The sequence below is a fragment of the Petromyzon marinus genome, chromosome 7 (genome assembly GCF_048934315.1).
Source record: "Petromyzon marinus isolate PM22_M1 ecotype Great Lakes invasive population chromosome 7, UKy_Petmar_22M1.pri1.0, whole genome shotgun sequence".
In the NCBI taxonomy this organism is placed as follows: Eukaryota; Metazoa; Chordata; class Hyperoartia; order Petromyzontiformes; family Petromyzontidae; genus Petromyzon; species Petromyzon marinus.
Window position 1 is genome coordinate 16772032 of NC_133673.1, and position 17169 is coordinate 16789200.

At 49.6% G+C, this 17169-nt stretch overlaps 1 protein-coding gene across 7 annotated transcripts in view; it reads right to left on the reverse strand.

Annotated features, from left to right (window-relative positions):
- The window catches only part of LOC116940054 (deformed epidermal autoregulatory factor 1 homolog), a 59437-nt gene that overhangs the window by 22653 nt on the left and 19615 nt on the right, over positions 1-17169 (reverse strand). For 6 of the 7 annotated variants that reach the window (XM_032949334.2, XM_032949331.2, XM_032949335.2 and 3 more), the window contains exons 6-8: positions 10423-10488; positions 7637-7757; positions 5510-5662 (exon numbers count right to left, since the gene is read on the reverse strand). In XM_032949334.2, the coding sequence (XP_032805225.2) occupies positions 5510-5662; positions 7637-7757; positions 10423-10488 (340 nt within the window). The remainder of the gene's footprint in view (positions 1-5509; positions 5663-7636; positions 7758-10422; positions 10489-17169) is intronic. The other variant, XM_076065470.1, reaches the window with a different exon arrangement.

Sequence of the window (17169 nt, forward strand, 5' to 3'; positions counted from 1 at the left end):
CATAGATTCAACATGAGACAATTATTAAGCCCCATTGCTTTTCAAACACCACACGAAGGAAGAAGGCTCACTGCCAAAAGCGGGCACGGCATTAAAACGTGGCCCGACGTTTGTTTTTGTTTTTCATGACATATCCGCGCGACTCAGGGTTGCGAACCACGAGTTTACGAGCCGCTGTGCCGACCTCTCCTCGGCCGAATCATTTTAGCGACAGGTACGACGGAGTCTCCGCTTCTGGTTCTGTCTGACCGGACCTCGATGCCATCGCTTTCAGCACGACACGAAAATTTCAATGCCAAATGGTGCCCTCGCCATGCTGCGCATCTGACGGCCGGCCGGCGTTTCACCCGCGAAAATTTCCCCTGTAGGCCACGCTCGTCGGAGCTCGGGCGACATGCTCGCACGGAGCGCGGCGCCGCTACCACGGCGCAATATCAAGCGGCACACCGAATGTGCAATGCAGGGCTCGCCGGTTCGGCCCGTCGTCCTCCCGGCGCGCCAGTTTGAAACAACGGTTCCCGTTCCCCTCTGAGCTTCTCTTTATCCAGCGGCATCAATGGGTACGCCGCGGTTAGCCTACGATCGGCGTGTGACGTGTGGTGGGGTAAAGTGTGGGCACTCCTAGGTATTCCAAGACGTCTGGCCAGTGTGATCGATAAGACCCAAGTATCCGTAAGAGAGGCTCTACAGAGCTTCCACTCGTGGAGGCCCCTTCCGCCAGCAGCGGCGTCAGCAAGTTGCACTCCTGCGCCTTTACATTTTTATGGCAGCGCACTAACCACGGGGTGAACATCCCACGGACACCGCCTGCCGTGTCTGTGATCGAACGCGGGATGTCGGCAGCTGCGCCAAGCCTATCGGCAATTAGCAACCTCGTGACTGGAAATGGCACGAGCTCCGTCACAAACATCAAGACCTTAGCTACCCAGCTGGAAAAATAATAAAACACCCTGCGGGCTGTGGCGCGGGGCTCACGCCGTCACACGTCCCTGACAGCCTCCGTCAGCAAGAGGCTTGAGTTCCACCTCGGCCCCGAGCGACACGAGCGTCACGTCAACAGGGCCGCACAACGATCCTCGTCAGAGTACAATTGGCCTCCGCGCTGGGCAAATCTCGACGGGCCTTGCCGCTGGAGCGACGTCCCCACCACGGGAGGCACCGCCTCGCCATCGAGGTCGCGTCTCGCCTCGTGGCGCTGTCTAATCACCGCGCCAACGATGACCGCGACGATTACAGGGGCGACGGTGCTCGTCGGCCCCGAACGAGCGCCAAGGTGCCCGGGGGCAGGGCACCTCCTGTGTAAAATGCGGTCGAGTTCACTGCTTTCATAATAATATGTACTCTGTGAAGTAAGCCCATTATGCAGGGTCTCTGCCTGCATATCTTCTACTGCATATCTATATGATTAATGCAACGTAGGAAGGTATTACGAGGTCATAAAAAGTAATTTATGTCAACGAGCTTTAAAATATGGTTAACAGTCGGGCACAGTGGCTTTTATTGACATATCATCCTTCGTACTCCAGCCCAGCGGTTCCCAGCTGAGGCCAACATTTCCGTGGGAACAGTTGGATATACAGTAAGGAAAAAAAGTATTTGATCCCCTGCTGATTTTGTACGTTGGCCCACTGACAAAGAAATGATCAGTCTATAATTTTAATGGTAGGTTTATTTGAACAGTGAGAGACAGAATAACAACAAAATCCAGAAAAACGCATGTCAAAAATGTTATAAATTGATTTGCATTTTAATGAGGGAAATAACTATTTGACCCCCTCTCAATCAGAAATATTTCTGGCTCCCAGGTGTCTTTTATATAGGTAACGAGCTGAGATTAGGAGCACACTCTTAAAGGGAGTGCTCCTAATCTCAGCTTGTTACCTGTATAAAAGGCACCTGTCCACAGAAGCAATCAATCAATCAGATTCCAAACTCTCCACCATGGCCAAGACCAAAGAGCTCTCCAAGGATGTCAGGAACAAGATTGTAGACCTACACAAGGCTGGAATGGGCTACAAGACCATTGCCAAGCAGGTTGATGAGAAGGTGACAACAGTTGGTGCGATTATTCGCAAATGGAAGAAACACAAAATAACTGTCAATCTCCCTCGGCCTGGGGCTCCATGCAAGATCTCACCTCGTGGAGTTGCAATGATCATTAGAACGGTGAGGAATCAGCCCAGAACTACACGGGAGGATCTTGTCAATGATATCAAAGCAGCTGGGACCATAGTCACCAAGAAAACAATTGGTAACACACTACCCCGTGACGGACTGAAATCCTGCAGCGTCCGCAAGGTCCCCCTGCTCAAGAAAGCACATATACATGCCCGTCTGAAGATTGCCAATGAACATCTGAATGATTCAGAGGACAACTGGGTGAAAGTGTTGTGGTCAGATGAGACCAAAATGGAGCTCTTTGGCATCAACTCAACTCACCGTGTTTACAGGAGGAGGAATGCTGGCTATGACCCCAAGAACACTATCCCCAACGTCAAACATGGAGGTGGAAACATTATGCTTTGGGGGTGTTTTTCTGCTAAGGGGACAGGACAACTTCACTGCATCAAAGAGACGATGGACGGGGCCATGTACCATCAAATCTTGGAGTGGCCTAGCCAGTTTCCAGACCTTAATCCCATAGAAAATCTGTGGAGGGAGCTGAAGGTTCGAGTTGCCAAACGTCACCCTTGAAACCTTATTGACTTGGAGAAGATCTGCAAAGAGAAGTGGGACAAAATCCCTCCTGAGATATGTGCAAACCTGGTGGCCAACTACAAGAAACGTCTGACCTCTGTGATTGCCAACAAGGGTTTTGCCACCAAGTACTAAGTCATGTTTTGCAGAGGGGTCAAATACTTATTTCCCTCACTAAAATGCAAATCAATTTATAACATTTTTGACATGCGTTTTTCTGGATTTTTGTTGTTATTCGTCTCTCACTGTTCAAATGAACCTACCATTAAAATTATAGACTGATCATTTCTTTGTCAGTGGGCAAACGTACAAAATCAGCAGGGGATCAAATACTTTTTCCCTCACTGTACGATGTTTTTCTCAAAAAACACCATCTATTTTTTACTGCCAATTGCATAGCTATTTAGATTGTACTCAAACTAATCAATTGGGATGACGCAAACAGGAGCAATCATCTCCCCCTACTGCCACACTAATGCCCGATTGCCTTGTTCACACAGGGAGAGCTGCCACTGTGGGTGCCCTTTCAAATGTTTTGAATGAGATGCGATGTAAGTCACCTATCGCGCTACGAGAAGAGGTTTTCCCCTTTTTTCTGGCAACAAAACAGAAACCAAACGCCATGTCTCGGACCGCATTCGTGAACACAAAGCAGACCTTAAACACGGTAGGACCAACACCTCGGCCATGGCAGATCATTGTTATAATTCAGTAGGCTCACATGACATTGACTTCTCCAAGACAGAGGTTCTTTGTAAGCCATCTGGCTACCATGGGAGATTCGTTCATGAGGCTATTCACATATAAAAACACAGAGACAATTTCAACCGAGAAGATGGATTCTGGCTTAGCAATCATTGGAAGGATTTGATAAACCATTTCAGGTCTTAATTGATTGTTCATGCTTACGGTGGCTTTCAGACAGCATACATTAATTTTTCGTCTCCCCCCTCCTCTTTTCAGAACATAGGTGGACTCGTCCTTCTAAACAAACTGCCAAATCGCTGCCTGTGGTGCTAACGTTTTAAAAAAAAAAGAAATAAAACAAACACCGTTCGGAAAATAAATAATAAAATGCGGACCGACACTTCTTTCAAATGTTTCTTGCCGTTGGTTTTCACACCTGATGATGACCGTTTGTGTTATGGTCGAAACGTTGTGAGAATTTTTATTGTTTTATATATATTATTATTATTTTATTGTTTCCCTTCAACGTGACTTCACCAAAAGAGCTAAGAATAACAAAACAGGTGTTAAGATGTTAAAACACCAAACTGAAACCTTTTACAAGGAAGGAATCATGTCTGCATTAACCACAATACTTGTGGTCAGAATGCAAACACAAGTATTGTGGTTAATGCAGACATGATTCCATGCAGACATGATTCCTTGTAGAAAGGCTTCAGTTTGGTGTTTTGACATCTTAACACCTGTTTTGTTGCCAAAAAAAAGGGGAAAACCTATTCTCATATTTTGGTACTGGCAAAGGAGGTCCTATCGCGCGACGTTAAACACAAATCGTCATCACCATTACCGTGGTTATTTTATTCACGACTCATCAACCCAGCTGGCTATTGACTGAATCTACTGATTTTTATGGCTTTTTAATGAACACTTCGCACGGCGATTAGAGTCGTTTTAAGTTATACAAATATGCTAATGGTGCAGTGTGGTCCGCGAACATTTGTCGACGGCCGACGATGCCCCGCGAGTCGGTAAGGGTTGCGGCACCCACCGCTCACGTAAACCACAGGGACATATCGCAGATTCTCCAAGATATGCCGTGAATTTATCCGTAGGGGAAAAAAACCAAGGCAGGCTCCACCGCAGCCACATCCAGGTAGCGATCGGCGCAATCTCCCACTGCAGACACCGACCCTCGGGATCACAAAGCCGACGGCAGACTTTGGGGTGAATCAATTGGTAAGCAAATTGGACGCGGAGAAAGAGCCAATTATTATAATTGTCTGCACAGTAACAAAATACTTGCTTGGCTAAATGTGGAGGAACAATGGGGCACGAAGCAAGACAGAGGTGTCTTGCTTCGTGGAAGGGTACCGCGACAAATATGTGGAGGGCGACAGGTCGGGGGTCGTCTCGGTCCATCATCCCGCCAGGTGGATAAAGTGAGTACTGCTGCGTCGGTCTCCGTGGTTGCGCTGCGCGGCGCTCCGACGAGGGTTTTCGGGTTGTGCCGCCCGTTGCTCGCCGAAAAACACGCGGACATCGCGCCCAACGACACGCACTGATGCTACCCGCATGACCGCTCTGACCATACGATTCCCTCTGGAAGTGTAATGCCAGTTAAGAGCACGTCCGATCACTCACCCTTCAAAACCGTGCATGGAATGTAGTGGATCCGAAGCACACAATGATGTCCCTAAACATGAGTGCTCCTTTGTGTTGCTTTATCAAGCACTCCAGTGTGCACAATGTTATCGGTTGTCTTCGACAATAAATAACCAATAACATTGCCGTGCTGCTGCTGCTACCTGCCTTCAGTACTCTGCTCAATCCAGCTCCTTCGACTCCGCTGGCTCTTGAGGACCTGCTTCGCACTCACGTGACGTGCGTTATCAATTGGGATTACGCATCACAACCATCGCCCCCTGGGGGCGGAATCCAACCCACTTTGCAGACCAGTGCCCCGCCACCCCGTGCCACACAAAGGACAAGCTGCCATGAGGTGGTCCCCTCGGCTCTGATACGATTCGCGCCCTGGCAGATTCAACATAAGTGCAGGTATCGTCATCAGCGTTATTATCAATATTTAGAACAAACGACGGCGATGCACGCCGCCCGCGACGCTCACCGGCCGAGGTGCCGTACACGTCCGCGGCGGGGCCGGTGGGGTCGGCGAGGAGCGCGGGGCCCGCGGCGAGGTGCTCCCCGACGCCGCCACCGCGCTCGAAGGGCAGGAGCTCGGGGGGAGAGCCGTCAAGCGCGCCCGTCGACGCCACGCCGTCTGGGCACGCGCACACGACCACGTGCACACGTTCGCGCACAGGGGTTCGGGAGAGCGGTCGGGCTCACCGGTTTGTTTCCTCCAGTCTTGTGGTGGCATCACCGCACCGCCACTCTGGCTCAGGAGGGACTGGAGAAGCCTGGGCTATTCTTCTCGGTGACAAAGCCTTTGTCTTTAACGGTAAACAACCATTACCGCTGCTGTACAAAGCACAAACTCGTACTCCCGTGGAATCCTGATGATGTCATATCTGGGGTTTAGCATCCAATTCCTACATCATTACTATTCTATCGCTACTGCCATGGTTACTGTCCCCATGAACTTCACTCATTGAATCGTCCACCCGTGTTGAGGACTCAATCTACCAGACTCACTGGTCAACCAATGGACTGCAGGTCACAACAACACACTCACCCACTCGCTCACCCACCACACTGCAGATCACAACACTTTCCTTTCTGATTCTACCCTCGCACCGCTTCACTTTGGAATGCCTTTTGATTCCCTCCCACCGTCGCTTTTCCCCAAGTTCTTATAACCTTGCTCGATGCAAGGAATGCCAACAACAACTCTTATCTATGTGGCACTCTCAATCATGCCGTTTGTTGCTGGCCACTTGACGTGTCATGCCTTCGGACCTGTGCTCAGCTCAGCAACCGTGATATGAAAGTAAAAAGTTTGTGGCCTCGTTAAATCGGCAGCACTAGGATGTGCGACATTTCCACTCCGGGAGCTGAGGGCTCTTAATTCGTAACGAGAGAATTACGGAGCGACTGAAGCAGGACGCCTTCTTACCTCGCGTGTCTCTCGGTCGTCGGCAGGCGCATCATTAACATTTCCAATGAATCCCCTTTCAATATATTAACATTCAGGGAATCTTCACAAAGTGGCCACGCTTTTAAATGTTACGTTCAATTTCTGACGGTACAAATATGACGATGAATCATCGTGTTTTCCTTCTGACCGTCTTTTAAACCTAAGTCTAAAGCTATAAAGATAAAGATCCCCCCTATAGCTCAACATACTGTCGGGGCAAGTACTGTTAGCGAGCACCTACGAAGGCCAGCACACCACAAGAGGGGGTGGGTGGCCAGCAACGCGCTCGGCTGCCTTTGTTCCCTAGTAGCGGTGTTTACTACACATCGCCCCAGGTACTCAATTGAGGTTGAGTCGATCTCGGGGAGGCCCAAGACCCTTTCAGATATTCGTCACCGATGCTGTCCATGAGCGGGAACCTAACTCGCTGAGTTCGTAGCACAGCACGCTAACCGCTGCACTACCGCTCCCCACGGAAATGTTAAAGCGAACACACACACACACCCACGGCATCAGCAATAATCTTATACGATCTGCACTATTACCTTGATTTGTTTGCTTTGTGCATATTAAAGTCACGAGAACAATACTGAACTGTGTCTAACCGTGCGTAAGCACTGTTTGTTGGAACATACAAAGGTCCTTTCATGATTAAGGGATTAGCGCACACACTAATTTGTGTAAAAGAATGCAACGCACGCGTATAATTACCAAATCAATCCCTAGGCATGCCTCGCGATTCAAGGAAAGAATGCCGAATAATCATGAGTATTTAGGAAAAACATCCCTGCAAGGACGATTAACAGTAACGTCCGTGACTAAAAACAGGTGTAATAATATATATAAATACAGGTGGCTCAGTGGCACTGCGAGTGACTCACAATCGCAAGATTGAGAGTTAAAATCCGGGTTGGGAGGTCAACTTGGCCCATCATCCCTCTGGACTTGATAAAATAGATATCACTTTGTGAGAACGTCGACAGTGGTTGTCCTATGGATAGGATTGTGGAATTTTTACGCCACCGGCTCAGGGGCATAAAAGGGATCTGGGCTCATTTGAGCCGGAAGTCCCTTCTGGGATGGAAATGAACGAGAAACCGAGAGTGGAAACGCAGCGGCAGTGTCGATTGGGGGGGGGGGGGGGGCGAGGGACCCTACAGGTGGGAGTGGCGGGGAAGACGGCGATGTTCTTGGAGCCGTCCTTTCTGTGGTGGGAGAGCTCCGTGTCCTTCTTTCGGCGCTTGTACGGCACGAAGAGCCGCACGGGGCCCGACTGCACCTCCGAGGGAGCCCAGGGTTGGGGTGAGGAGAGAAACACCACGCACGATTGATTTCGGGGTTAGGCCGCGTGATGATTAAACGACACGTCGCATCCAATTGGCACATTTGGATGCGAGGATTCTCCTCGAACTTACCGGTAGGCGAGCTGAATCAATAGTGACTGGCACGTGGAACGCTTGTATGCCACGTGGCAATTCATCTGTTTGGCTGTGTCGGGTGGGTGAGGACCTTCACGACACTGATTTTGTCGGATAATCATTGCATGGCTTTACTCAAAAATCAATGGTGAATAATAACAATGGCTGACGAAGCCTTCGCATTTAAATATCCTCCAGCGATTGAATGCGTTTTCAGGTTGCACCGCGTGTGGTTGTCCAACGTTTCTCGCCATGTTGCTGCGAACTTCTGCAGAAACCGAAGACATTGTTGCGAGCGACACGCGGAGCAACCTGAAAGTGCACCTAAGAGCTCTATGGCACGACCGCGGAAAACCGGCGCGGAGGTAAACGCCGTCGGGTTTTCAGCGTGTGTCCGTACGTCCGTGCGATTGCGTCGGCGGAGGGGTAACCGCGCGATCCGCAAACGGTCACGATCGGCCACTGCGGCGTTCCCACGGCAACGCCGAACGCGGGCAGAGAAACCGCAGTCACAAAACGCACACGAATCGAGGGCGCAAAATTCCACCGAGCGAAACGCGATCGTCGCAGCATGCGGTGGGGGCCACGGTCCCCGCGGCGGTGAATGACCCCCTGATTGCGCTCCTCTTCAGGTGCCCCAATCACCGACGTGGTGCACACTAAATGCCGCTGCAGACACGCTCACTTTGAACCCCTGTGCTCATTGTCACGCTAATTACCGCAACTCGTAAAATCAACGTTCATTCTTTCTATCACATTCCCACGGTTATTAATTTGTACATGCCCTTATGGTGCATCCAATAGTTGTAGGTTTATATTTATTTATTTCTACCGCCAGGCATGGAATGTGACATTCGGAATTCAAATGTCAACGGCCAATTCATATCGCAGCCGAAAGAGGCCAAATGCTGGCGAGTGGCGATAACAAGGAGCAGTGGACAATGAGGCTAAGCGAGAGAGCGGGCGCCTCACAAGCAGAAGGTTGTGAGCACAAACCCTGGTCGCGGGACGGGGGGGGGGGTAACTCAGCCCATCATCTTTGCAGGGTTGACAAAATGAGATTCACGGGATTCATAAATATGAGTAACCCCTGTTTTTCAGAATCAACAGTGGTCATTCGATGGATAGACTCACCACCGCCATTTCCACCACTGGCTCAGGGCTTTCAACAGGCGTTGAATACAGCCTCAGTGCTTACATGAGCAAAAAATCTATTTAATTTTGACTTTTAGTGAACGTGAGCAGGATGGGAATTTGATTCAGCTGGTTCAATGCAAAGGAGTAATAATCGAACGCCATTTGTAGGCCTCTTAGCTCTGCATCCCAGGTCTGAAATATGAGCGTGAGTCTTGTTACTTGTTGACCCAAGTCACTCTTGGAAAAGAGACTTCTCGCATCGATGGTAAAAAATGTCAATGAATCAATGTCCAAATCACAAACAAGCAAATGGTCAGTTCAGACGTATCCGATCATGTCCGTGCGACGACAATGCGCTCCGTTTCACCGGGATCGCCCGGCATCCCCCACTCGGCCCGGCCTCGTGGAAATAAACAGCCAATCGCGCGGCGGCGGTGGCGGTGTGGATAGCAGTGGCAGGGGCCTCGCTGACCACCAGCAGGAAGGCAGCGTGAGTCAGGAGGTGCCGGGCGAGAGAGGGCCACGGCATAAGCCCTCAACGCCGCGTCGTAGGGGTTTTTGGGATTACAGTGAAACTCTTTAAGCGCTCTTCTTTTCCATAAACCGGCGCGCCAGGCTCATGTTCGTTTTTAACAAGTGCCTTAAAGAACAGAGATCATGGCCGGCACTGCTGAGATCCTGTGTTACAAATCAGGTCATTGCTTGTGCTTAAACCGGGATGTCAAGTGTATGGAATTAATAGTTCCAGCCCCATCATCAATGACTGCACAAAAAAATCTCATCACATTAAATTTGCTTCTGCACTTAATTAAGATATAGTCTAGCTCTTCGATAATTATTGGTTTGACTGTCATACAACGAACATTACTCTCAGCGGCAGGGCAAGTGGGAAGGTATTGCCCCTACTCTCTGGATCTCAGAGGTAGCACTGGGATATCCACTTCTGTGGGCTGTTCTCGGGGGTTTGCACTGCTGTTCGAGAAATCCAAATGGCTTTTGTGTTTTATGACGTAACACCAATGGTAAAACCTGGGGCGAGGGGGTGTGGGGGAGGGGGGGCAATAAAAATTGTACGGTGAATAAAACCAGCAGCAGCCAAAATGGATGCAGCGTGGTGGGGGGGGGGGCTTGACTGAGTGTGTGAATAAGTGCAGACAGACCCGCACACGCCATGGCCCGGCAAACAGGACAAAGTGGGACAAAGTGGGGAATGCACTTGCACCACACGCACGCGCGCGCGCACACGCACGCACGCACATGCACACACACGCATTCATGCATACACGCAGGAATGCGAACACATACAAAGACGCAAATACACACACACACACAGACGCACGCACACATGCACACACGCACATACATGCACGCGCGCGCACACGCACTCACCAGGGACATGTCATCGCAGCAGGAGGCACAAGTGCAGGAGGCAGCGTGAGGGGTGAGCAGCCCATCCTGCACGACAATAGCAGGAGCACATCAAAGAGGGGCGGTTAGCCGATCGTTGCTCGGTCACTCACAGGGTGAACAAAAGCGACTCTGCTTTGATGGAAGGCATGCGCTGTACTACGCTGAAATCATTTGCACTTTAAAGTGTTATTTTAAAGTGCAGTTTTAGTTAAAAATGGGAGAGCGGTGGCGCGTTGGTTGGTGCACTGCGCTGTGAACCTGGCAAAGCGAGTTCGAATTCTTCCGGTGGCTAAAATCAGCAGCGAACGGTGTCCGAACCGGTGATGGGCCGTCCCATCTTCAAGAACCCACAATGACAAGCGTGGGTGAAGCATATTTAAACGACTCCCAACACCGCATTGCATTGACGAAAAGGCTGCAATCTGTTGTCGAGTTATTTTATTTTGTGTAAAGCTATGAGCACTCCAAAATTAACTTTTCCGACGGGCGTGCACCACGTTCACTCGTTGTGACTAGTGATAAAATCACCGCGGAAACAGCCCGGGACGTGCAGTGTCGTGGGACACGAGAGCAGACACGAATACTGTATGCACAGAATACAAAATGAAAGAATAAAGCACTCTCAGAGCATCCCAAGCTCAAAACATTGCCGCCATCATCAAACACCGGAATTGCTTCCAGGAAGGCGCGGATTTTCTCTGTACCTCGGGGCAACTGTCAAAAATAATAATTCCATGATTAGTTTTATATATTTGTGTACTTCTGGCAAATTGCAATCTCACAATCGCTGAGGAAGCACAGACAAGCTGGAAGTTTGCCAGGCGGTGAGCCGGCACCAAAAATTGTCCTGCAGTTGGCTGAAAAAATCTTAATGTTTTGGTGAGTGTTTAATTACAGAGCAGGGAGGAAACCGGAGCACCATGAAAAAACCCACGAATGTGAGGGGGCAACACTCTACAGTGGAGACAGATGATATTAGTCCACACTTTGTTGTACTACATTCTGCTGGCTAGCCAGAGTACAGCACCTCCTCCACGCCCACAGGAAGGGAAATTCGCTACATCTGTCGACACCAGGCAGCCACGTGCGTACTCACCACCACCACGGCCGCCGCCCGGTTGAAAAGGGCTGAACGGCCAACACAAGTGACAATGCCACGGACTGGACAGTGCGACACAAAAACAAAGATCCTCCGTATAGCCTTAACAGACTTCTAGGGCAGGTGCTGTGGGCGAGCACACGAGGGGGTGGGTAGCCAACACCATGCCCGGCCACTTTTGTCACCCTATCGACGATGTTTACACACCAGGTACTCATTTGAGGCTGAGTCGATCTAGGGGAGGCCCAGGACCGGTTTAGACAATCGTGACTGGTGCTCACCGTGAGCGGGAATCGAACCCGGGTCGGCGGGTTCGTAGCGCAGCGCGCTAACCACGGCACCTCCGCTCCCCACACACGATCGCACACACGCACACCGCTTGGAAAAAGCTTTTTTTGCCCCGCCGAGAAGCATGTTGTCAAGCAGAAAACCAAAATCTCTCCTGTCGCCATGTTTCCGGAATACCGTCTCCGCGCGGGAGGCTTTGACCCGCGTCACCTCTCAGCCACGTTCACAACATTCGCAGTGAGCAATCCTAACAAACACGTGGTGCTGACTGCGATCGTTCACCGACTGCGTCGAGCAATTTCCTTCACTCAGCTCCGCTCGTGCGCTGCGGTCGTGAACCGCGCTCCATTACCAAGCTTGGATCGTTTTTATGAATGCTTCTCGAAATTAATTGACGCCGGGTTCCGTGAGAGCTCGCTTTGAAAATTCGCGTTCGTAGTTTGGAGAATTAACGTCCCACTGTGCTCTACGCACATGCGTGTGCCACGCTAAGCTGCCACCCGTGGGCGGAATATCTGCCAGCAGACACGCGCATGTTCGAGCGTCTTCGCATGATGCACGGACAAGAGTGTTGTAATTTTGTCTGTTTTATATGGAACGAAAAACAGCCAGCCTGCATTTTGTAGAATGGCTGTGTCTCTCCTTTCCAAGAATGTTTGATTTGAACATACCATTTTTTATACAATTTTGTATTCACCGGACTTGATGCACACTCCAGAAAGCTCGAAATATTTGATGGGTCCCCGTCAACTGTAAATCTGGAGCTATGGAAGGTGAAAAACAAAACATTCCATCTCCGCACACCGTCACAGATGTATTGTAACGTCTCTGAAAATGTAAAGTAAATGGCCATATTCTTTGGGTCTTTCGGTAAAGTCACGTAGATAGGTTCAAAGAAAATAACAAAAAACAAAAACTACGACGTTTCGATCGCAACACAAGCGGTCGTCTTCAGGAAAAAGGGGGGTAAGCTTCCAAAGGCAAAATGTTTATAAGGTTTTGAAATGGGCGTAGCCCAAAAGTCAGCCGCCAATGTTAATGCAAGTGGTGGGCAGCCAACCTGACGGTGGTTGGTCTTCAATCAATCAAAGGGCTGCCATGTAATAATTAGCATGTTAATCAGAGATTAGCATGTTAAAGGCAAATCGTAAAGCCGCAACCAAGCGGTAGTCGGCGCGCAAAGTGACTGTTTGGTGTGAATCCTGTGAACGCTCAAGATTGAAATGGGCATAAAGCGCAACTAACATCGGAAGGTGATACGATGGGAACATCACAGCTAGTTATGATTTAAACTGGTTTCTAACGTCCTTCCAATGATTGCTCAGTTTGTACCCATCTTCTCGGTTGAAATTGTGTCTGTATATATGGATGGCTTCATGAACGAATCTTTGTTGATAGCCAGTGGGCTTGGAAAGTACCTTCGTCTTAGAGAATCAATATCATGTGAGCCCACCGCATTAAAAGAATGATCAATGTAACTACTGCCGCAGACACAGCTTAGTTTGTAGATGCCAGGGTATTGCATGTCAGGGATTACATCTTTCACAGATGGGATCAGATCACAAATTTTATGTACTGTGTTAAATCGAACCTGGATCTTGTGTTTGCTCATGATTTTGGAAATCTTTTTGGTGACCCCTGCTATGTATGGCAAGGTGATGGTTTTGATTGGGTCCTCAGATGGTTCTTTCCCAGCGGTTGAGGTGATAACTTTACAGATTGTGTAGTCTGAATATCCATTCATCTTGAGAGCTTGGTGTACGTGTTCCAGTTCACTGGCTAAGTGGTGATGGTCGGAAATACATCGAGCTCTATGGTTTTGATGAGGGAATTCTTCTGGGAAGGATGGTGGTGGGAGTCAGGTTTTAGATATGCTGTAGATAGTGTCCCATTGAGCCATCTGGTCTCTTTTCGATTAGAGCATCCAAGAATGGTAGCTTGCTGTCCTTTTCCACCTCCATGGTGAATTTGATGGCTGGGTGTATGGAATTGATGTGGTTGAGGAATTGGTTCGGAGCTGGTCGGCCATGTGGCCAGATGATGAACGTGTCATCTACGTACCTCTTCCACAAGGACGGATGTAGAGTGGATGCTTGGATGGCATCTGTCTCAAAATTTTCCATGAAAACATTGGCTACAACTGGAGATAAGGGAGAACCCATTGGAGTTCCTTCAACTTGTTTGTAGAAAGTTCCAATCCAGGTGAAGTAAGTGTTGGTGAGGCAGTGTCTCACCAGGGCCGGTACATCAGCATTCAGTCCTTGTTGGACCAAATCTTCAATGATTGCAATGGTGTCACGCACAGGAACTTTGGTAAACAAAGAGACCACATCGAAACTAACGAGCAAATCACCTGGAGATAGTGAGATGTCCTTAATTAACGATACTAGGTGAGCTGAGTTAAGTACAGCTGAGGTGGTCTCAGACAGAAATCGGGCCAGTGTGTAGGTGGGTGAGTCAATGGTGGAGATGATAGGACGAAGTGATGTACCTTCTTTATGGATTTTTGGTAAGCCATACAATCTGGGTGATCGAGCAGCTGAGGGTTTTAAGGAAAACCGCTTGGTTGGTTCGATTAAAGATGTCGAATCGGTGATGATATTGTTGGTTTTCATAACGAGGCTGTTGGTGGGATCTCTTTTCATTTTAGTATAGCTACCATCATTAAGTAGGTCCTGAATTTTGTTATTGTATGTGGTTTTGTCCACGATGACTGTGGCATTGCCCTTGTCGGCTGAGAGGATGACGATGTCATCTCTCTTTTTAATTGAGAAAGCTCAAAGCGCTCAATAGGTGTCAGTTTTTTAGGATTGTAGCAATTTCCGATCTTGCCACATCTGCAGTAATGTGTCCCAAACCTTTGAGGGCTACATCAACCTGGGCAATGATGTCATAAACTGGGATGTGTTTAGGGGTGACTGCGAAATGCAATCCTTTAGCTAGAACCGATTTTAAATGGCCATATTAAATGAAAACGTCGCAACGAGGTGGCTATGTGTCTCAGAAATCAAGAGCCCTGAGCCGATGCCGCTGAGCTCCTGGGTTTGAATCCAAACAGCTCTCAGCGGCAGGGTGAGTGGGAAAGTGTGGCTCTCAGCGGTGGCTCTGTGATATTTGCTTCTGTGGGCTGTTCTATAACTCGAAGGCCGCACTGCTCTGCCAGAGTTTCGAATAGACTTTGCCTTTGAGCATGGCATCCATACCACAATTGGAACAACACTGTGGTGGAGAATCTTCTTTTTTTAAACAGAATAACATTTCAACAGTGTGAAGAATGCATTTCTCAAAGCTATTTCGGTTGAAAATAAAAATGGAGGTGCACTATATTCAAAAGCTAATCTTTTCAAACACGGGTTTAGCACAAAATCTATAAGGACACGCGCCGGTCAAAAACGAGCAAACGGCTGCACCGGGCACGTTCTCCTGATGGGTCAATTACGGAGATGCGCAGCGAGATCCCAAGGGGCCCCCCTTCCTTCCGAGGACAGCGCGGCGCTTAAACGGCTTTCTATCGAAGCTCCTGGTCAGCCTGCGCTCGGCAGGAGCTCGCTCATTCTCCTCCGCTGCCCCCATGGTCTGGAACTCGCTCCCTCCCCCCCCTATCCGTGCAGGCTTCTCCCTGCACCAGATCAAGTTGCTCAAAACTCTCTTCTTCTCCTTTGGCTCTCATCGCCTGCCTCTGTTGCTCTACGAAAGGAATATGCCAACCGTTTGCGTCCAACGTCGTGAGATGCGGGCACATTCAGACGCCACTGTACCAATCGATCCGAGTTGCATTGCGCTGTATACATCATGATCAACGGCCTGGCGGGCTGCAGTCAGAGTCTCCTCCCCACGCACACCCATCCCACGTGTGGCAAAGGAGCCTTCAGCGTGCGGGAAATGTACGTCTCACGCAGTGGGGGGTGGGGGAAGGGACTCCGGCATGGACACCGTGCAGGAGAAACTTTGAAGGTGCGTAGAGAACATCAACGGCATAAAAAACTCATGAATGCTCAAAGTGAAACACGAAACACGCCGATACACAACACACAACAAATGGCTTAGTAACACTGCGGTGGCTAGAGGCGAGGAGACGTTCTCTCTCTGTATTGTGGCTGTAATAAATAACCAGAGTCGTGGTTTTTGGGGCTGGGGGTGTAGGCTGGGGGTTGGGGTGGGGGGGGGGCAGTGGTCTGAAGTGAAGCGAGCTTGGGGATGACCGTGGGGTAGGCAAGTGAAAGTTTCAGATCCAAAAGACCGCACTGAGAGCAATGGGCACAGCAGGAGCAGCGGCAGTGCCGCAGCGCGTTTGCCGCACCACCACAGCAGCGAGCAAAAGATGTGACGGCAATTCAAGTCGAGCAAATCCAAACGTCTCCGCGGTGTCGCAATACGTCCAAGTGGTAACAATACAGAGACTTCGAATATTCTGGTTTACACGTTTTGGTTAAAGAACTCGGTTTAAAAAGAACATTATTTATTTTCCAACGTCTAGTTAAAATCTATTTTAGTTTATTAAAAACCCACTTTCACATCTTGCTACAGATGTGGTTTTGATATGTTGTCACAATTGGGCAGGCACGTGATGGGAGTTCACAGGCCATGCCTCGAAAGTCATCAGCTAACGGCGCCGAAAAGCTCCGACTCGCTTCAATGCATCAGAAACAGCACGAAGTTGAGAACATGACAAACGAATTAACCGAGATAACGTGCCACAGACTCACACGTGCGCCTACGCCATCGCTAACACCAACACAGTATCCCTTGCGTTGGTAAATATGACCCTGGTCACCGATTGGACTGCAGTTTCTGGGGGCAGGGGTGTGGGGGGTTAGGGTGGGCTCCCTGCCCACCCTGCCCATCACACCCGAATGCACGTGACAGCACGCAACTGTGGTGGAGCTTAGCACTCTCTGCTTTCGTGGTAGTGTGGACTTAAACACGAAAACCAAATTCCGGCAATCTCATCAGAGAGCAACATTTCCAAAAACAGCTTTGGGGGTAACGAAGCATGTTGGCACCAATCGGATTACCGGGCCCAAATGGAAAATCCCAAGCGCCAACACTTTCGTAAACCATAATTTCATAAAAGGGATGAAAATCTGTTTTGCCCTTTCACTGTTTGCATTCCTTAGTACGCTGGCCGAGCGGTCGTCGGGCGCTCCAGCTTTGCTTGCGCCCAGTCTCCGCGCTCGCCGCCGCTCCCGTGAAGCAATAACGACGAGCGGTGTGCACGGGGGGCAACGCTTGCCACCCGTGCAGTACCGACGGTCGTAGAGCGGGGGGGGGGGGGGTTGTCCGTCAGGCAAGATTTCACAGCGGTGGAGAAATTCCGGCTTGACCCTGGCGCCGGCATG